We start from the raw sequence: 22,328 nt of genomic DNA, 5'->3' as shown, positions 1-22,328 counted from the left end.
TTCAGAACACTATGCAGTGCACCCCACTCACTGCACCCCTTCACTGATCCCTACAGCGGAGTATCATATACAACACAGGTCTTCAAATCCAGAGCTTGGATCCAGGTTCTAGGCCAGGATTTTAAAATGGGCGGCTGGTATGACATTGCTAATGCTCCTGACTGGTCAGGTAATATCCCAACCTGGAGCCTGGATTAACAGTCCGGATTTGAAGACCTCTGATACATAACACCCTAGACTGAGTAATGCAGCAAGGATATATCACCCAAACTGTCAGGCACATTTGATTCCAAGATGCACCTATTAGCTGATGCCATACTATTGGCAGTTAGTGTGTCGAGCTGTTTTATGATGCTGTGTTAAAGGTGTAAGTTTGAAAAGGTGCAGTGAAAATTCATGTGGCCGTTTTCAATGTCAATGTAAGAAAGTATCAGGTGTTTGGTGGTGGAGCTGTAGACTTCTGAGTAACACACACAAGGTCTTTATTTGTGAGCAAGGAAATGGGCCAATAAGATGCTGTATTTCTGGGAGTTCCAGCAACACTTGGTATTGTTTTTACTTTACAATTACAGCTTCAAAATTGTTGTGATTCTTTACTGACCTGTAATAATGAGAATAGAGCCTCTGTCATTGCTACTCTGGGCTCAGAAGCACTGTATAACTTTTGGAGGAGGGAAGGAAGCCAAGCCAAACTCCCTCCATCCTACCCTTTGATTTCAGGACAATGCTATAAAAGTGAATTACACTGCATCTGTAGGTGGACCCCAGGTTACAAAAACACCAAATCTCACAGTGTTCCTTTAAACTCTCTGTCAATGTCTCTCTCTCTCTCTCTCTCTATTTATCTCTCTCTGGGTCAGTTTTACATTCTCTAGCTTTGAGTACTCAGCTGTCTATAGTGAGGTTCTTCCGTGCAGACTAATTGATGGTAAAACAATGTTTTGATCTGCTGTCTGAAGCCCTGCTCTTCACTCCACTTACAACTCAAGGCAGTTTTTATTCTTACTTTTCTTTATCATTTTACACTCTTTATCTCTACCTCTCCATTCCTCCCTTTCACTTTCTCTCTCTGTCTCATAAACACACTCTCTCAGTGTATTTTAAAGTCACTGCGGCCTTTACCATTTATTCATTCATTCATTCATTCACTGGCTGACCATTTATCCAGGTCAGGGTCACGGTGGGTCTGGACACAAACCAGAAACAAGACAGGAACACACCTTGGACAGGGCACCAGTCCATTGTAGGCCAACACCCCTTCACTCACACACTCACACCTATGGACACTTGTGAGTATTCGATTCAGCCACCAACGTAAGTCAGTGATGCCAGTTCCACACATTTAAGAAAAAAAAAACTAGGACTTTACCACTGTTTAAAGGGAATTTACCATTGTTACATCTTATTATTTAATGCATTAATGGTTAATTATTCGGTAACTATGGATACCGATTGTTGCAGTATTGTGAGTGGAATACTTTGTCATTCTTGCTTCATACAAGACATCAGCTGCTCAGCTTGTGATCATAGCCAACGTTTAGATGACTGTGCCACTCAATCTCCAGTGAACGGATTCTGTGGCCATGCCCAAATTGATGGTGGCATATTAAGGTTTTTACCTAATATTACATCAAAAATGGGCAGTGCTTTTTCCCCTGATGCCTCCTACAAGCCCCAAGTTTAAACATGCAGTGTTTTTCATTATAGTGTCTCTTTCCTGGCTGTATAGTGGCTCTTAACATCTCTCTGGGAAAACAAAAGAAAGCCCTGTGAAAAACAGGACCATAGCTGAGAATTCAGAAAATGTGCAGAAGCCTGCCCTAGACAAACCTGGCTCAGCTGCAGGTCACTATGTTTAGCATAAGGCTAAAAAATGATTGTTAATATACGCACTTCCCTCCCCCACCTTTCTGCGTCAATATCACTGCCCCGCCCACTACACACACTTGCACTCTACTTCCAAACATACACTTTTCAAACCTTCAGAGAGGGTAGTTTGAGGGTTATGCATATTTTTAAGAAATGTGGCACTGCTATTTTGCTGGTGCACTTTCTGTGCCAACTTGTTCACAAAAAGAAATTTATGTCACATTTCTGGTATGCTTTTTGTTGCAATCTGCTGTAGTTTGACTGAGCCTGTGTCAGAACTTCTGCTTCTAACTGCAGCCACGACACACACATCTAGCCTCCTGTTGTTAGGCCACAGCATATGGACATTTACAAACACTAATTCTAATGATTTATAGAGTCATTTATCCAGTTCTGACTTGAAAGCTCATTTGAATTATTCGCAGAGAATCTAGTATCTTAAAACTGTCCCTGAAGAGCATGTTGTTACTATATACATGGAAATTGGTAGTGTTGAACGGCCAGCAGACATCACAGTGATGAATATTTTGTCAGTATAGGGACATTTGGCTGGGTATGAAAAGAAATATTATGACTTTCAAAAAAAATCTATATATATTATAAAATATAAATGAAATAGGTTTAGGGGCGGCACGGTGGTGCAGCAGGTAGTGTCGCAATCACACAGCTCCAGGGGCCTGGAGGTTATGGGTTCAATTCCCACTCCGGGTGACTGTCTGTGAGGAGTTGGTGTGTTCTATCCGTGTCCGCGTGGGTTTCCTCTGGGTGCTCCGGTTTCCTCCCACAGTCCAAAAACACACGTTGGTAGGTGGATTGGCGATTCAAAAAGTGGGAGTGAGAGTGTATCTGTGTGTCTGTGTTGCCCTGTGAAGGACTGGCGCCCCCTCCAGGGTGTATTCCTGCCTTGCACCCAATGATTCCAGGTAGGCTCTGGACCCACCGCGACCCTGAATTGGATAAGCGGTTACAGATAATGAATGAATGAATGAATGAAATAGGTTTCATATATAGGAGAATATATATACATTTATTAGGGAAAAACAGTCCTTACTTTTTCTCATAATGAATTAATATAAATTATTAGTTGGATGTAGTGTAAAAGTGTCCAGAAGTTTGTAAGTCTGTATGTGTGTGTGAGAGTGACAAGTGACGAGGTGAGTGTCTGACTGAAGACAGTAGTGCTTGGAAGAGTCGGGGGTGGGGGGAAGGAAGAGGACGACCAGTAACAAGATGGATAGATGCATTCAAAGAAATAATGAATGAGCTGTTAAGCCTGAAAACCCAAACAGATGTTCCCTGTGTAGAAACCCTTTGCATGTGGTCACCAGAAGTCAGAATCGAGTTGATAGCAATCATAATAATGCATGTTCAGCCAACAACAATTTAGCTTTGCTAATTTTTGGTAGAGAATAGGAGTTGGCTGCTTCTGAATGAGGCAGCCCAATCAGTGTTGATTATATGTATCTGTCTGAATTTATTAGAAAATATTAATACATATTCCATATACAGTTTAGTTCAAAGGGAGAGATAAAGGTTGGAAAATGCCCATTTCAAAATTATTATTATTATTATGAGAGTTTTTGAATATAAAACTCACACATTCTTAACCAAATACAAATCTTAAGGCCCATATCTTAGGCACACATTTTGTGTGTGTGTGTGTGAGAGAGAGAGAATATTGATGCCGTGTGTTTGTGTGTTTCCTTGAGCCCATACTCCAGAGACACGCTAATGCTAACGCTAACACTAACAATTCCTCTTGGTACAGAATGCACCACTCTGTTTTTTTCCACAGGTGTCTGTGTGGTACAACAAAAAATCAGTGTTCAGGAGTAAAACACAGCAAATCATTGATCTCTGAGGTCTTTTGGGTCTGGGATGTGCTTGTGTACACTGTTCAGCCAGCTCTGCAGATGTTTTTTCAGGCTTGCGTTTGCAGACAAATGCAGTTAGTGCAGACGAAACAGCTCTCCTAGTTGAAGGTAGAGTGTTGAAAATATCTTACAGAACTGATTTAGTTACTCAGTCAAATCTAATACTTTTCTGATCTGTGTTATGAAAACATATTTAATAAAAAGTTACACAGTAGTTTCCAGTGAATATAATTATTGGAGTATTTGTGGAAACTGAATAAATTATTATATAAAATATATATAAAATCTTTGTATATAAAACAAAGAAAGAAAGATCTGTTATTACTTTTGAGCCCTTCATTTAGAGGGCATGTCTGTTATTTTTTTTTTTTGTGCCCTAATTGTCTGTTACTCATGATCACATCAAAAGCATTTGCTGAAGAGGTTTGTGGCTGTTTTAATCAACAAGTCTTATTATTTTTTTTCCTTTAATAATTTAGCCTTGTATCTTCAGTGAAACCTAACAACAAAACGTCAAGCACCAAACATGCCTCGGCTGGTCGAATAAAACTGGGTAAATTAGAGTTACTGGCAAACCGTTCTTTAATACTTACTACTATGTGTTGACTAATTACTATGTAATTTAAGCAGTAGGGAGAGTATTAAACCAAAGTGTGGGTCTATGTTAGTAAAAATAAAAAAATTAAAAATGATTTAAATGTGATTTATATTAAAGACTTCCAAATTATCTCAGTCAGGTTTGTAAAAATAGGTGAACCTCCACAAGTTGCCTGGAGGAACATGAGATACATCATGTGCATGGCCCACACAGACAAAGTGGATTCCTGAAAACACTGAAGAAATATTGATTTAAAGGGTATTTGCTGGAGTGACTGCTGTTGAAAGTTTTAGTGCATTTGCAGAGGGACTAAAGGCACTCAGAGCAGAGGAGAGTGTTTTTCTGTCTCGGGGGCAGTGTTAAGGCATGAACTTCAGGACCTTCTCTCTGGTCTCATGCTTTAAATCTTTAAACACACTCATGTTTTCTGTGCTATCCACACAGACAACAGAATTGTTTGGTAACTTAAAAAATGTGAAAATAATAAGCACAAAACAGCACACATTCATTAACTTTTGCTTATCTAGGATTAGATTATGGGAGAGACCTCATTTACAGGAAAGCCCAGCAGGAAAAAAAACGAATACACATTGTGTCACAGATAAGAAAATGAAATAAATGTATGTGGTCATAAAAATGAATTACAGAATATAAAAATTAATAAATTAATTAATCAGTTAAAGTACAGGTGAATCTACCATAAGGATAAAGATGGGATGTAATGAATTCTGCATGTCATTTCAGGTTGCAAGGCGGAGATGATTCACTAACTGCATGCATCATTCATTCATTCATTCATTCATTCATTAACCGTCTGTAACTTCATCAGCCCGAATTAGGGATGTGGTGGAGGGTCCAATGTCTACCTAGAAACATTGAACGTGAGGCAAGGTCACTCCCCCCCGCCCTCCGAATAAGACACCAGTCCATCACAGAGCATGGTGCAACATAAATAGTCAAATGTTTTTACAACGGTTTGATGAATAGATGCCTGTGAGTTCTTTAATTATAGAAAAGGATTTTTAACGTCTGGACATCTTGTGTATTTGAAATGTGCAGTTTCTATGCATCATGGTGCAGTGTAGCATTTGTTTACCCTTTATAGACTTGCACATATATTCTTGTATTACACATGAATTGTAGAGAATGTGGGACAGGCTGTGTTGTGTGTGTGAGACGCTGGTGGGATCGACACACAAACGGCTCTTCATCAGGATTTTGAGGGCAGGCCGAGATGAGATGGGCTCGTCAAATTAGTTCATGCTAATCGGGTTGGGGATTTGGTTTATTCTCCCAGGATGCATCAGTCCTTCATTTAACTGCTCCTCATCCATCAGGGGACCATTGACCTGACTGCTTCTATTCGAGAAATGTCCTAAAAGATGGGGCTTTTTAGACGGTTCTGTCAAATGTTTAATGGTTTATGTAATTGCATATTCGTGGGTGTGTGTGTGTTTGTGTATCTACTCTCTAGACTTCAGCATATGGTTCTAGGGAAAGCCCTTAACTGGTATGAAACATTCATGTGTTGTGGTTTTCTGTAAGCTTTAAACAGGTCTTTCAAACTCATTCATTTGCCAAAATGGTTCTTGAGGGAACCTAAAGTGGTTCTTCTGGGGCATCGCCCTAAAACACCCATTCCCACATTTTTTTTAAAAATTGTATTTAAATGGAGGTTCCACAGATTTTTTAAGTTAAAATGTTGACATATTTAAGCTGGACATTGTCATTTGGAGTGTTTTATTGTGAGAAAGTGAGAAAATTCTTCCAGTGCAGATCAGGAAAAGTGGCCAAAAAACTCAAGTTGCGCGGTATAAAACATTTTCCTTGTTAAGTAATAAAACTACAGCAGGCTCTATTTTTAAATGCCCCCTGGGGCCTCCCTTTTCAGGTGCCAATGGTTTATCATTAGCAAAGGTGTGTGTGGATGTGGGTGTTAATTGATAGAATCTCCTGATTATCAGTGAGAGATACGGCTGTGACCCTTTACGCTTCTGTGTTAAAATGTCCAATGGCAGTAGTCTGCAGACAAGTAGCTGTCGGAGTGAAGCCTGGCTGTGTGTGTTAATCTGTTTTCTGGACAAAAACAGGGTTAGCCTTCATTACCAATGTTAAGTAACAAGATTTGATTTATTAGTAATTTTATATCGTTAACACTGTTTCTGTGCTTACTGTCCATTCTTTAAGCTCTACTGACCCTAACAGGGGGGGGGGCGGCACGGTGGTGCAGCAGGTAGTGTCGCAGTCACACAGCTCCAGGGACCTGGAGGTTGTGGGTTCGATTCCCGCTTCGGGTGACTGTCTGTGAGGAGTTGGTGTGTTCTCCCCGTGTCCGTGTGGGTTTCCTGCGGGTGCTCCGGTTTCCTCCCACAGTCCAAAAACACACGTTGGTAGGTGGATTGGCGACTCAAAAGTGTCCGTAGGTGTGAGTGTGTGAGTGAATGTGTGTTTGTGTGTGTCTGTGTTGCCCTGTGAAGGACTGGCGCCCCCTCCAGGGTGTATTCCCGCCTTGCGCCCAATGATTCCAGGTAGGCTCTGGACCCACCGCGACCCTGAACTGGATAAGCGGTTGCAGATAATGAATGAATGAATGAATGACCCTAACGGGGCACTCTGTATTTCTCAATTCAATTTCAAAATTTGTTTTCAATTGACAGGACCCTCACAGTGTTCTTCACAGTGTTCTGGTTTCCTCCCACTGTTACAAATACCTTGGTTGGTGGACTGGCTGTGTGGAATTGTCCTCAGGGGTGTGTGTGTGTGTGTGTGTGTGTGTGTGTTCGCTCACGAGTAATAGGCGTGTGCCTAGGTCATTTTGTGAGACATTTTCCACAGGTGTGTGTGTGTGTGTGTGTGAAATTGTCTACTAGTGTGGGTTTGTGAGTGACTGGGTGGATGCCCTGTGAGGATTTTCCATTCTCAGGTCGGGTTCCTACCTCACGACCAATGATTCTCCCACAGCCCTGATCAGAAAGTAGCAGTTATAGCAGATGAATGAATAAGTACATGTGGAATATATATGAGAAAATACACTTGTTGTTGTGCTATAATGGGCAAAAAAGTACAATGTGCAGATGTAACACACATAAAATGCATGTACATAAAGTTCATGAGGGACACTAATAAAGATAGATGCTTATGTGTATAATATGGGACCTAATTACTGCATAAAGGCACTTGTGTACAGATAAACGTGTGTGTGTGTGTGGACACTGGCACTGGCCAACAGGCTGAGATGAACAGATTGTATTGATTGTAGGTGATAGGAAGAGAGATTTAGATAAAGGAGGAATGCTCTCACCGATCAATACCCATCTATCTGCAGCAGAGCATACACACACACACACAGACACAACCACAATGGAGACTGCACCCAACGCATCCTTCTGTAACTCGCAATAAAATTATTCATTTATTTATTCATCTTAATTGCCTACAATTGTTGATTAAAATCGCTGTTGCTGGTTGGATCACTGTAGCTGTGGCAGTGAAATAGACATCGGTTGGTTCTCTTCCTTTTTTTCCCTCTTTTCCTTCCCTTCCTGTGGTGTCTCCTCCATCTCTGTGCAGCGGCAGGGGAGCAGGGGAGCAACTGCTGCATGCAGGGTCTTCATGGCACATTAACACACACACACTCTCTCTCACTCTCTCTCTCTCTCTGATTGTATAGTGGCGCCCCCTGGCTGTACACTGATGTTAAGTTCAGTTTGTGCTGTTCCTCTGCAATGGCGCACAACAGATTAGAGCAGAGTGGTCAGTGTGTTAGTAAACTCTCTCTTGTCTCGTAGTGTTACTAGTCAGTGAAGTGCTATACTATGTATTTGGTGGCTAACAAATATATATCTGTATATATAGTTAATTTTTAAAAATTGAACCATTATATCTGTTGTGCAAATAATGTAGTGATAAAGTTGTGAATTTGTTTATTGAAATTTTGATTTCATTATCAGTGCAACCACTGAGCCACATTTTAGTTAACTGTCGCAAGCCTTGAGGGTTGTAGGAGGGTATTAGCTAAGGTCATGTGGTAGAAATGTTAGGCGAATACAGACAGAATTCAAGTTTAAATAAGTTGTATAGTTCTGTGCCTGGTTGAACTGATCATAGTGACAGTATTTAGTTCGTTATGTATGCTGTACATTTGTGAGTTTATGGAAATGAAGCTGGTCTGTGCGATCTGTGTGAGTTTATACTCTGAATGTTACAAGGGAATGTAGAAGGCTCCAGCAGGTCATACACTGGGCCCGGATTTCCACTGGACGCTATTTGCCATAATGCCTTGTTGTTTTGCTGCCTTCCTTCCACTTTTCTGTTCTCCTAAACCTAAAATAAATGTCACACTGACAGCGTAATTTTGTCCAGAACCAGCACTTCATCTTTGCTGCATGACCAGCCCTAATGTCCAGGGGCAGTGAAGGTGATTGAGTTTTGATTTCGCTACTCTCTGTCCGCTCTCTATGAATATTGATGTGGTCATCTCATTTTCTCTCTCTCTCTCTCTCTCTCTCTCTCTCACACACACTCACACACACACATTTTCCAGTAACTTGAGTAACGTATCCTGAATATTTTGTAATACTTATATATTTTCTTACATTTTAAGACTATTAATGCAGCAATCACTGTCTAGAGAAGAATATTCTCTTTCGTTCTTCTACTGTAGCAGCTAGCCGCATGTATTCGAGATTTCCTGAATATTTACAACATTTGATGTAAAGTAGTAAATACTACAATTAGCCGTACAATGCACAATGTTACGCTCTCCTTTTTTTTTTTACTTAAACGTGAAATACTGTTTGAATTTCCAAGACAATAAACGCATTTCTCGCCTGTCTGTGTCGTGCCAGCTCTGTGACCTTGAGTGAGCAGGCAACTAACAGAACTGCAAACATGTTGTGTGTCTTATTTCAAGGGCTTCTAGGAAACATTATTATTTGCTTAATTTGAGAGTAAATAAATATGGTAAACAGATAAATCCCTTCATGTTATCCATTAATGGCATGGTGGCTTGGGGGTTAGCACGTTTACCTCTCAGCACTGGGATCTTGGGTTCAGGTCCCGTCTGGGTGGAGTTTCCATGTTCTCCCTGTGTCTGAGTTTCCCCCGGGGTCTCTGGTTTCCTTCCACAGTCCAAAAACATGGAGGTTAGAGAACTGGTGACTCTATTTGTGTATATATATATGTGTGTATAATGTCTGTACGTGTGTATGCCCAGATATGAATGGTCACTCTGTCCTGGATGAACCCCCTAATGCCCCATGCAGTCCTCCAGTTGGACAGTCGTTCTTGGTTGACAGTACGCTGTGTGTATTTGGCTGCCGCTTCTCGCCAATGTGTGTGTTCATTGAGTGTTGAGTGGAATGGAGTGCATTTGGTCATTGGTTGTCTATAAAGGCATCATATAAATGTAACTATAAATAAATATAAAAAAACAAATAAGGCATGGGTAGCTGTGATTAGTTGTTTTACTAATAAAGTTGTTGTGTGCCCAAGTCCTTGGCCAATGGATGTTCTTTTGCTTTGAATCATTAATGTGTGGAGTTCTGTGTTTGAGTAATTATAGAACTCCAATGAAAGTAAGTCATTTTACCCTCCTCTCTGTAATAATACATGAAGGGAAGCAGTTTTTTGCGATACTAATACCCTAATGTGCTAATATTAAGAATAAACTCTGTGCATCTTTCCTTCTCTTCCAGTATGTGGCTTTCGGCTCTCTGCTCTTCATCCTCATCTCCATCTCCACATTCTGCCTGGAAACACACGAGGCCTTCAACACCATCTACAACAAGACAGAGAACGTGACGGTGAATAATGTGACGCAGGAGGAGGTGTCGTTCGAGGTAGTTACAGACAGCTGGCTCACGTACGTGGAGGGTGTGTGCGTGGTGTGGTTCACCATTGAGGTTTTCACTCGCGTCATCTTCTGCCCGGACAAGGCCGAGTTCTTCAAGAGCGCACTCAACATCATCGACTTTGTGGCCATTCTGCCCTTCTACCTGGAGATGGCGCTGAGCGGCCTGTCCTCCAAAGCGGCCAAAGACGTGCTGGGCTTCCTGAGGGTGGTCCGGTTCGTGAGGATCCTCAGAATCTTCAAACTGACCCGACACTTTGTGGGCCTGCGGGTTTTAGGCCACACGCTTCGGGCCAGCACCAACGAGTTCCTGCTGCTCATCATCTTCTTGGCCCTGGGAGTGCTCATCTTTGCCACCATGATCTACTACGCCGAGCGTATTGGCGCCGACCCCAAAGACCCCACAGCTAGCGCCCACACTACCTTCAAAAACATCCCCATCGGGTTCTGGTGGGCTGTGGTCACCATGACGACGCTGGGCTACGGGGACATGTACCCGGAGACGTGGTCAGGGATGCTGGTGGGCGCTCTATGCGCTCTGGCTGGAGTGCTGACCATCGCCATGCCTGTCCCTGTCATCGTCAACAACTTTGGTATGTACTACTCTCTGGCCATGGCCAAGCAGAAGTTGCCCAAGAAGAAGAACAAACACATCCCCCGGGCGCCTCAGCCCGGCTCACCAAACTACTGCAAACCTGACGCCCTGGCCATGGCCACCGCTTCGCCGCACAGAATCATGGGAAACGTGCTGGGCGGCATGGTAGGCTCGGGCAGCATGGCAGGAGACTGCCCCCTGGCTCAGGAGGAGATCATAGAGATCAACCGAGCAGGTGTGTGGGGTGAGTGTGTGTATCCTTCTTCATGTATACATACCCAGGTACCCGTGATAGACAAGTTATAGTAAGATGATAATAATGAGATGCAGGTGGTCCTGGGTTTAATCCCTGCATCGGGTTACTGTCTGTTAGGAGGTCCTCGGGTGTGCTCCTCTCAATCCAAAAATGCATCTCTACCTGGACTGGCTTTGTGAAAATGCCCACAGGTGTGGGTGAGTGTGTGACGCCCTATGCCGGACCCCCACCTGTCCAGGGTGTGATTCAGCCTTGCTCCCAATGATTCCGGGTCAGCTCTGGACCCTCCATGACCCTGGAGGAAGTGGTTACAGAAGATAAACAAGTGAACTGATGGATAACGGGAATGTTACTTATTATTATAACCTGCCATCTATCTTGTCTCTTAATTTCTACTTCCCAATTTGCCAGGTTTGCTGTCCTTCTAAGCTTTCAACAATATGTGTGTGTACGAGGAGTTTTCATTGCTGGTGCTCAGGACCCCCATCTGTGTAGGTGTATGGTCGAGCAGGCTTTGTGTAAGGGAGTTTTTTAAGCTTATCTTGTCAGGTTCGTATTAGTAACTAGCTCCTGTCCACCTTGCTGGTCTTGTGACTTGTCACCGTGCTGAGGTTACAGGTAGAAGCGGATATTTCTGAGTCTACACACTTTTTTCAGCTAGAATTTCATATCATTTTAATGGAAAATGATGTGTGCTGTCTCTTTAATTCAGGCTGGAGTGTTATACTTCCAAGCATTTCCTAGTCAAATCCTCAGAAAAGAAAGCAGACACAGCTCAACCACTAGCTTTTAAAATGGTTAATTGACGTGTATGTGTGTTTTTTTATTATTATTATTATTTTTTTTTTTAGCACTGCGACCCTGAACTGGATAAGCGGTTACAGATAATGAATGAATGAATGAATGAATGAATTAATTAATTAATTATTTTTTATTTTAAACATATGTTCCTCAACTCAACAAAGTAAAATTCTTCTGATTCATTACGTTTATTTTGACGTAAACATTCAGTTTATTTTGAACCGTGAAAATTAACCACAGGGGAAAATAATTACACACGCAGCTGAAAGAACTGTAGAAGGAGGTTATGTAATAATGGTGAGAGGTTTAGTTGGAAGTGTTTTTGGTGTTATATGGTGTGTGTATGTGTGTGTGAGCTGTGATGAAATACACACTGGATTGTGACCTTCACCTCCAGTGTACAGTCAATCTGTTACACTTAGTCTATGACTGGGATTCATCATCACCTGTCTGCAGTCCACTGTCTCTGTCCTCCTCTCTTCACAGATGAAGATTTATGGCTGAAATGAGTTTGTTGTGAATTATATCTTTCCTCTCTCTCTCTCTCTTTCTCTCTCTCTCTCTCTCTCTCTCTCTCTCTCTCTCACTCACACTCACACACACACACACACACACACACACACACACACAGAGTCTAGCTTCTTTCCTCTCGTTTGCCTCTCTCCATGTCTTTAGCAGGCCTTGCCCCTGGCTTATTTCTTTAAATTGTTGAGCAGTATCTCATGTCAGATTAGTTTTGACAGACGCATCTTAAACTATAAGCACAAATTCCCCTGTGGCTCAGTGTGTCTTTCTGTGTTGTTGTGGTTGTATCAGTGCACGTGAGCAGGAAAAAGCCCCACTTTAAATAGAGTTAAAACTGTCTATGATAAACAGGCGTGTGTGTTGGTACAGCACTGTGCAGAATTCAGCGACCACACTTTGTATTTATTTAAATGGCCAATTACGTACAAGTTGTTTATTTTTCAAGAGATATTTCTGAGATTATTTGGAAATGCAATCATTAAAAACCTTATCTCATCTTGTCTTAAGCTCACACGATCAGCCCATCCAAACTGTTCTCATCAGATAAACAACACTTAAAGCGTTCATCTCTGAGAGAAAGGAGATCTGAAAACATCCATAGCTGTTTGTTTCCATCTTCCTTCTGTGAGGATTTAGCTCTGTGCTGAACGGAGTGCAGTGATAATGTTATTCTCGTTGTTTGAGGAGTGTAGACATTTCAACACGTTTAATGTGGAATATTATTGTAAAGCAGTGTTTTCCTTTTTTTCTGTTGGGCTTCAGAATATTATGATATTTTTGAGGAGAAGATTAGACTGAAATGCAGAAATCGCTACTACTTCAAGGTCACTTCATAATATGTTTAAATTACTTCATCAGTTTATTGTAGACTTTATTGGAAATAAGCAGTGTAGTTATTGATGGCTGAGAAGAGAAATATTTGGAGAAAATATGTAACTGTTATGATTTATATGTGATTATTTCCTGTAAATTAAACTTCAGAGCAGTCACCACATTGTCCACTGTATGTGCTCTGCATTATGAGCTTAGAGTTTATGATAATATTAAATAATGAATCTTTACTGAGTATCACTTTTTCAAAAGGAGATTTTGATGTTAAATGATTTTGATTCTTTATTTATCCCTTGATCTAATCGTTCCTCCCCTCCCGGTCTTTCATTTGTGTGTGTGGGTCACAGACTCAAAGCAGAATGGGGATGCAGCTAATGCAGCTCTGGCCAATGAGGACTGCCCCACAATAGACCAGGTGTTGGGTCCAGACGACAGGAGTCCAGCCACTGGAGGGCTGGGCTCCGGGACGGGGCGCGAGCGCTACCCTCATGACCGCGCCTGCTTCCTTCTCAGCACCGGAGAGTTCCGCACCACAGACAGCAACGTCAGGAAAGGTACACCCTGTATGCACACACAATTCACCACAAACACACACTCTCGTATACATTACAGAGAGCAGCATCAGGAACGGTAAGGAAGAGTTTGAAATAACGTTCATATACACTTAAATACACACTGCCACCCTGGACAAACTCTACCATGTCAGAACTTTCTAATGCTCACAAATGATTGATATAGTTATCAGCCACGTGGCAAAACTGTCCAGCTCCAGTCTCAGAGGACCAAAGCCCTGCTTAAACAAGGGTTATAAACAATCTGTGGGCAGTTTGTGCCCTACCGAGAGGAGCCAGTTGAGGTGGTGTAGGCGTCTGATCACGATGCTCCCTGGACACATCATGCAGGAGGTTTATCAGGCAGTGCCAACTGGGAGTAAGCCCCTGGGGAGGCCCAGGGCTCACTACAGGGATTATATCTTCCAGCTGGCCTGAGAACGCCTGGGGTTCCCCAAGGAGTAGTTTGTTGATGCTGTGGGGGGACATAGATGTCTGGGCTTCTTTGCTTGTGCTGTTGCCACAACAATTCAAACATTCTTCCTGTCTTTTGTCATAAAAAAGAATAAAAACAATCTGGCACAACCTCACTTTTCAACAAGGTGCTTGGTAAAAAAAAAGATGAAAATGAAAACAGTACTACCCACACTTGTTAACTAAAGACAGTACATTTTAATTATACACCAAAACGTTTCAGCACAGAGGCTTTTATCAGGGTTTAAAAAGAGATCAGCCAATGAAGACACTAATTTTTATCCAATCAGAAACAAGGTAGAGAATCAACCAGTAAAAAGCTGTCACATGTTAGAGTTTCACTAGGGAGCCTACACACAAACAGAGAGACTCACCTCCACATAACTCCCCTTAAAAATAAAAGTCCCCCTCAAAACACACAAACATCACAAATGCAAACAACATTTTTAGGGAAAATAAGGGATAACAGATTTTTATACATGAAATATTATTGTAAAAAGGAAATATTATATAAAATGTAAAATAAAAAAAAACCAAACAAATTTATTCTTAAGAAAATGTAGCTTACGTGCTAACGTAAAATTCACCATCTTTACACTGTCTAAACCAAAACTTACACATACTTCTGGATTCAATATTGTGCAGTATTAACCCCAAGAGCAGAACAAAATGATGCACATGCCTTTGCAGCATTTTACCTGATGGAACTCATAACCAGTCAATGACCAATAAAAATTCTGGCTTGCCATTTTCAAACCTCTTAATTTTTAGGTTGTTTGTTTCAATAAAACAATTGTCATTTTTAATACTACACAATAGTTATAATAAAATGACAAAAGAGTGGGAGAATCTTTGCATTTTAAACTACAATTAATTTTGGTTATACCAAAAACAATTTAAAGCTTATTTATACACCTAATAATATGCAATAGTAATGGCACAGCAGCCTAAAACAACATACAATGTTGTTTACAGCATGTGTTATATCTCTCGGCCATGTAGCTCTCAGCTGTTTAAAACAGCCTGCCCCAATTGTAAGCCTTTCAAGGCTGATTCTAGTCTTTAAACAGTAAACCTCTCGGTTCTCAACACTACCATTGCACAGTAGGCTGTTAGTAGGAAGAACACATGTTTAAGTCATTTAGCAATGGTTGAATTTTTCGTTCTGACATTCATTTTAATATGAATCAGAAATGCCAAACAATTCACATCATAGATGTTTGCAGTGTGATTACTTGCATTTTGAATGTTGCTGAAAATTGAGGCATATGCTGGCTGTGATTTTTCAAACACACACACAAACACAAACACACACACAGACATGAATCCACAGGGAAATAACTATGCTGTGCTGGAATAAGGCCCTCCTGGTCGGAGCTGGACATTACAACTGATGTAAAACAAATATCAAACATCCACTCTGACACTCAACCTCAGCTCCCCCTCACCTCCTCCCCAAACGCCCCGCCTCATATTCCACCACATCCATCATCATAGCAGCTGTCAGTCATTAGCCGAGCTGTTCCCACACGCAGCGAAGTGGACATATACAAATCTATTAATCAGTTCATAATTCAAACAGTTTTTTCCCATCAAGAACCAGAAATGTGGGAGTATAATCTCAACCAGCTTGTGCAGCAGGGGAATGAAATGAATGTAATTTAAATGTACAGTGTAAACGCTACAGAGATCATCAGAACATCACACACATGCAGGGCCTCCCAGAGTCATGCATTATGGTTTCCACAAGCAAATCTTGTGGTCATTTATCTATCTATCTATCTATCTATCTATCTATCTATCTATCTATCTATCTATCTATCTGTCTGTATTTCTGTCTGTCTATCTATCTATCTATCTATCTATCTATCTATCTATCTATCTATCTATCTCATTCTTATGTTTTTTCTGTCACTCGTTGAGATCATCAGAACATCACACACATGCAGGGCCTCCCAGAGTCATGCATTATGGTTTCCACAAGCAAATCTTGCAGATATATATGTTAATTACACACACACACCAATTGCATCTGGTCATTTATCTATCTATCTATCTATCTATCTATCTATCTATCTATCTATCTATCTATCTATCTATCTATCTGTATTTCTGTCTGTCTATCTATCTATCTATCTATCTATCTATCTATCTATCTATCTCATTCTTATGTTTTTTCTGTCACTCGTTGATTTACCTTATTCTCTCTCTCCACTGGTCTCTATTCTTCCAAATTCCTTTTTTCCTCCATCTCTACCAACCACCCCCTTCCCTCTCCCCCAAATTATCTTTTCTTTTACCTCTTCACCCCATCCTCATTTTCTTCACCTCCTACTGCACCAATCCTGGCATTTCCCCTCTCTCGTCCACCCTTGTCCCCAACACCGGAACCAAACACACACCCTTTAACTCTGTCCCACACCTGCCTACACTTCCCCACACGTTATAAACCCCCAGAGACTGCAGCTGGCCGCCCCCCAGGAGAGGAGTGGCTGAAACCGGAGGTGCCTCTGCTACAGCAGGACCTCAATGCCAACTCTGCCTCCTCGTGGATCAATCCATAGCGGCTCAGAGGTAACACCAATAAAACCTCACATGCACTTAGCGCTGGACAATATCCGTTTATGAAACTCAATATTAGGACATTAGGATGCGAACTTGTGAATTGTGAATAGTCGTGGTGTAGCATAGTGGGTAACAGCACTGCTTTCTACACAGAAGGCCAGGGTCTGATTCCCAGCTTGGCTAAGCACACTGTACTACACCTACAACAATTAATAAAATGCTGCTTTGATAGTAAGGGGAAACTGGTTATTTATCGTGTGTGATGCAATATTATGTGACAATATTTTACTACAGGAGTAACAGCAGCATTCATAAACACTGTGAGTGCATATAGCTGACTCTTGTCATTTAGGTGTGGAAAGCAGTTTTCAGTTACAGGACAAGGGCACTTCATGAATCTGATTCACATATATTACATGATTTATACATGTAAATAATTTATGGAGCACACATCTGTGTATTTTAATCAGGCATGCCTTATAGATACAGTGTTTGTCGTCAGTCAGTACAGAAGTAATATCACAGTGTGCTGACATACACTACATCACCTAGCTCTAGCTGTGCTGCAGTGGAGCAGTTACTCACACCGTCTTTTAGGAATCATTTGAGGGACATTAACGACAGCAGTGTGTAAGAGACATTGAAGGCTTCTACACTTGTTATGCATATGCATGAATCAATATGCATATTCACACACTCACCCCATGTATGCCCATATGCAGATGTGAGGCAAACACACAAGTTCACCAGAGATTCTTGTAGTTTTAAAAATCTCATAGACCTCCCTCATAAGCAGTGGACATACACACTCCTATAAAACCATACAAACGTAAATTAGTACGTTTGTCTGAGTAAATATTCGTTTACTCAGAAGATTGCACTGATATTAGTGTCAAATGAAACAATATTAATTCAGAAAGTACTAATTTTAAGTATTCAGTGTTTTTACATAAACCTTTCCTAATTTTTTTTCTTAGCCAAGCAAAGTATTAATTTTAGCTATTAGCTAATATTAAGTTATTAGTGTTTTACTGGCAAATGCACACTGTGTATTCATATGTGTGTTAGTGTCTTTGGGTTTACATGAATACTGATTTATTAAATGGTCAATGCAGCTTATATATACATTCACATGTAGATTACTATAGATTCAATTATGAAATAGACTAAAGGCTTTTATGTGGTTCATTCTCTAAGACATTCCTCCCCATCTCTCTCTCTCTCTCTCTCTCTCACACACACACACACACACACACACACTTGAATCAGTGTTTACCTGGAGTTTTTGCCTCGTGTTAAGTCTCTCTGGTGTACTGTGTTGCTCTTCACTCTTCTGTAATATGATGAGTTTAATATTAATTAATATAAATGAGTCACATTATGGCCTCAGGAAGTCATCCATTTTCCTGTGCACATTTTCATGCTTTCCCCACTCTCTATTTACAAGGCGAGAAATCATATATTGGTAAGTGAAAGCACCATTTTGAGACTGTTGATAGTACATTGAAAGATCATTTAGCGGTTTCTGGTCATTTGTGCTAAGTAACTTTATGTTGTCTGTGAGGAGTTGGTGTGTTCTCCTTGTGTCCGTGTGGGTTTCCTCCGGGTGCTCTGGTTTCCTCCCACAGTCCAAAAACACACGTTGGTAGGTGGATTGGCGACTGAAAAGTGTCCGTAGGTGTGAATGTGTGTTGCCCTGTGAAGGACTGGTGCCACCTCCAGGGTGTGTTCCCATTTTGCTCCCAATGATTCCAGGTAGGCTCTGGACTCACCGCGACCCTGAACTGGATAAGCGCTTAAACACGCAATTTTTTCCCCAGTAGAGGATGTGTCATTTTATTGTCACTTAGAAAATTGACACAACATTACAACTTGATACACCTTGATTCTGAGACTATATAATCCTATAATATTCAGCAGTATAACTGAGAAGCAAAGTCTGCCCTCCATATCCTTGGGAGATTAGTTAAATATATAAGGCGCTGTATTTTAATATAACCTCTGCACGTCCGTGAAGGTCAGTGATCAAATACATGGAAACGCTGGGCATCCAGCGTATTAAACATGGGATAGTTTAATATTTCTGATTCCCGGTTGGATGAATCCATGGATGCAGAACCATGGCATATGGAGGACCGTCTGTATTATGATGACTGAATGTAAGAGGATTTCACTTCCCAAAATATAATTTCTTGCAGATTTTTTGAATTCATCATCAAATCATCATTCATATGGTCTCACTCTCACCCTCGCTTTTTCTCACTCTCTCTCTCTTTACTTTTAGCTCTATATCCCTGTGCTGCTCTCCTTCCAGATTACTGCACACCACCAAACAACATCACAAATATATCTAGATTTCACACCCTTCTACACTCCAGTCTTTCTGAACATATTTAAATGTTTTCATGTTGTACTTTAAGCTGTGAAGGATGTATGTTTTGGGGGCAGATTGGGTGGTCTCTGACAAGAGTCGGGGGTTGTATATCTGACACGCTGTTGTTGTTTTCCTCTTCCTCAGGTTGTGTCGTGTCATGCGTTTGTATGTCAGCTCTTGTTGCTACACCGTTTACACTGTGTATCACTGTCCTGTCTGTGTCTGTCCTTGTGTCCTCATGTGTTTGTCCTTTGTGCTCTGTTTGGTGTCGCTGTGGCCTCTTCCTCCTCCTCCTCCTCCTTTCCCTGTGCTCTCACAGTGACCCGCCACCCCTCATATCCCCCACTCAGGGGGCACAAAACCTTCTCCTGTGCAGTTTTCAGGGTATTTATTGGGATTGCTCAAAATTGACAGCCCAAATTGTCCTTGTTCACAGAGTTGGTTGGGTGCTGGGCCACTGAGTGAGCTTGTGTTTAGTTTGTGTTTGAATAAAGCTGGTTTCTTGTCCCTCCTGGAACTGCCCTCCAACACCGGGCTCCAGGGAGCAGTGTTTCAGCATAGCTTTCAGCCTCAAGGGGGCAGCAGACATGCTTCTATAATGTTTGAGCATTTTAGAATATTACTAAAATAGATCAGGTCAACATATGAACTAGCAAAGAATAACAGTTTACCAAATGGTCTACGCTGAAAAATGCTCCATGCTAATGCAAAACACGTAAATGGGAAGATTTTCTGATTATGATTTAACATGACCAATCCAGAAGGTACTTTTGTGATTTTTAGGAAGATAACAAAATAGGAAAAAGTACTTTGTGTGAAAGTACAATGTGGGAAAATAGCAAAAGACGACACAAAATTTGACAAGGCTCTTTAGCTAACTAGCGAAAAGTTTATCTGCCACATTTGCCTACTGTGCTCTCCACTTTCCCAGCTTTAATGCACATGGATCAAAATATTTTATAAATTTTACTTGGAAAGTGAACAGTGTAACCGTAACCAGCTAACGTTAGTAAGGCTTAAATGCAAAGGGCAAAACAAACAAGCTAGTTAACTAGCTATTATTTTACTTTTGCTTTTCCAAACCGCACAGGCTAGCTTTCATGATTCAACCAAGCTTTTGAATATGAAGTCTTGAATTAGGATCAGGTTTTGAGCACATGAACTTTCATGCAGCAACTTTCTGGATGTAGTCTACATGCTGTTGGAAGAGGCCTGGCTGAGCTCAAACACTGCTGTCTGATGCGTGAGGACGTGAGCCACAGTCCTGGACACACCTCCTGGCTCTCTTCATCCCCTCACACACAACACGTTTGGTTTTAAACCTTGTCCGGACGAGAAATCCCACCAATGTATTCAGTTATATGTACCTAATTATGTTTAAGAAGAGTTTTCCAAACCTAACCCTAACCTTGACCTTAATCACATTAACCAGAAAGAAATGTTTTTGCCCTGAAACTTGTAGCATTTGTTAAAAGCTCTTTACCTTGTCAGGATTATTTTTATTGGTCCTTACAAGGTAGGTTATCTCTGTTATTCTTTGGTTTTTATTCATTTTCAGGACTTTATTGTCCTGAACATATGTGGAAAGACACACAGAGGGATGACCTGGACGCATACTGACACACCGACAGATGGAACCAAATTAGTCAAGTATTATTAATAAATAATATTATTATTCAGTGCCTTCAAGCTGCTGAATTCTGGTGACCCACACACACACATAAGCAAACCCATTAAGGGGGAAAATGATGCTGTACTGTACAAAGACACAAAATCACACTTATATAATACTTACGGGAATGGAACAAGTCTCACAAGCTGCATAAATAAATTGACAGATGTGCAGCTTATTGAGCAGGTAAGTTACTGCAGTGCTCCTGTGACACACCTGGGCTGTTGTCATGGCGACAATGTGGGCTGCGCTGTGGTTGGACTGTAAAGTACTGCCATCAGAATGATCCATTGTAGAGAAACCTACTGACTCAGGTTTTTTTACAGTGGGACTGGGAGGAACCAAGGGTGTGATGTCTACAATGCACATGTTGCCATTTGGTATTGTTAATGATACACTCATGGCAAATCTAAACAAATGATAACTTGCATTTGCCATAGGTTAAGGCCTTTTCTGAGGACTATTTTATTATATAATACTATTATAATTAAATAATTATATTGTGTTATAACTGTATTGTATAGTATTATGTTATTGCCTCAGGCATCAGGCAAAGCATTTAGAACCTGGTTCCTGTCATCGCTGATGTGAACAGTTCTGACTCAGTAAGCTTCTCGGGACTAGTGCCTTTCACATCACACCACTCTCAATGAGTTTGTTCTCATCTTAATCATGTACTTATTCTCTCTCTCTCTTTATATATAAATATTGTTCTCTCATTCTCTCCTGTCTTCTCATTCCACTTTGACCTTTGTTGTCAAATACTAAAGAGCATAAACGCAAAGGTCAAAGAATAGGAGGGGTTGTGTAGTTCTGACGTGTGTATGTCACAGAATGTGTGTGAGTTTTTGTGAGTGGGTATTTGAGTATACTCGAGTGTATAAGTGCGTATGTGTTTTGGTGTGTACATACTTTGTTCTTTTTACCTGTTGTGTTTGCATGTTATTGTTGTTGTTGTTGGTTTTGGTGTTGTTTTTGTTTTGTTGGTTTGGTGTTGTGTATTACCCTTTTTTTCCCTGTCTTTTTCCCACTACCCGCTCCCCACCCCACCCACTTTTTACCCACTGTTGCCAAGGAAACAGTGGAAGAGAGCATTCTGGGACTGAGCAGGGTATGACAGAACGCTTGTATTGAAAGAGTTATAGGATGCAGGTCTCATGATCGGGATGATTACACTACAGCAAGCTGTCTGTTATTTGGAATTTGGAAACTGACAATGTGTCACAGCGTCCAGACATCTAGTCATGATCCCAAGATGCACTTAGGACATTACTGTTGTTTTATTTTATTTGAATTTCCTCTCCTTATTTGATTATTTTCTTTTGTTTTATTTTCTCTTTGTTCATTTGTTTCTCCACCACAACAGCTTTGTTCGTCGTCTTTGCATTGATTGGTGTTTTTCTTGCCTGGACCTCAGCACAATGAGCGCTGTGATGGAGAACCCGATCCACTGGCCGCTCTCTGACCGCGTGAAGTTGATAGAGCTGACCAT

At 41.1% G+C, this 22,328-nt stretch overlaps 1 protein-coding gene across 5 annotated transcripts in view; it reads left to right on the top strand.

The window, feature by feature from the left end:
- The window catches only part of kcnc3a (potassium voltage-gated channel, Shaw-related subfamily, member 3a), an 89,754-nt gene that overhangs the window by 44,269 nt on the left and 23,157 nt on the right, over positions 1-22,328 (top strand). For 3 of the 5 annotated variants that reach the window (XM_066641583.1, XM_066641582.1, XM_066641579.1), the window contains exons 3-4: positions 10,038-11,031; positions 13,548-13,754. In XM_066641583.1, the coding sequence (XP_066497680.1) occupies positions 10,038-11,031; positions 13,548-13,754 (1,201 nt within the window). Of the gene's footprint in view, positions 1-10,037; positions 11,032-13,547; positions 13,755-19,308; positions 21,054-22,328 lie in introns of those variants that run through there. The other 2 variants (XM_066641578.1, XM_066641580.1) reach the window with 2 other exon arrangements.

Source organism: Hoplias malabaricus, chromosome 13 (assembly GCF_029633855.1).
Source record: "Hoplias malabaricus isolate fHopMal1 chromosome 13, fHopMal1.hap1, whole genome shotgun sequence".
NCBI classification, from domain to species: Eukaryota; Metazoa; Chordata; class Actinopteri; order Characiformes; family Erythrinidae; genus Hoplias; species Hoplias malabaricus.
Note: the sequence above shows the minus strand (reverse complement) of the source record. Positions and strands in the feature narration are given on the sequence as shown.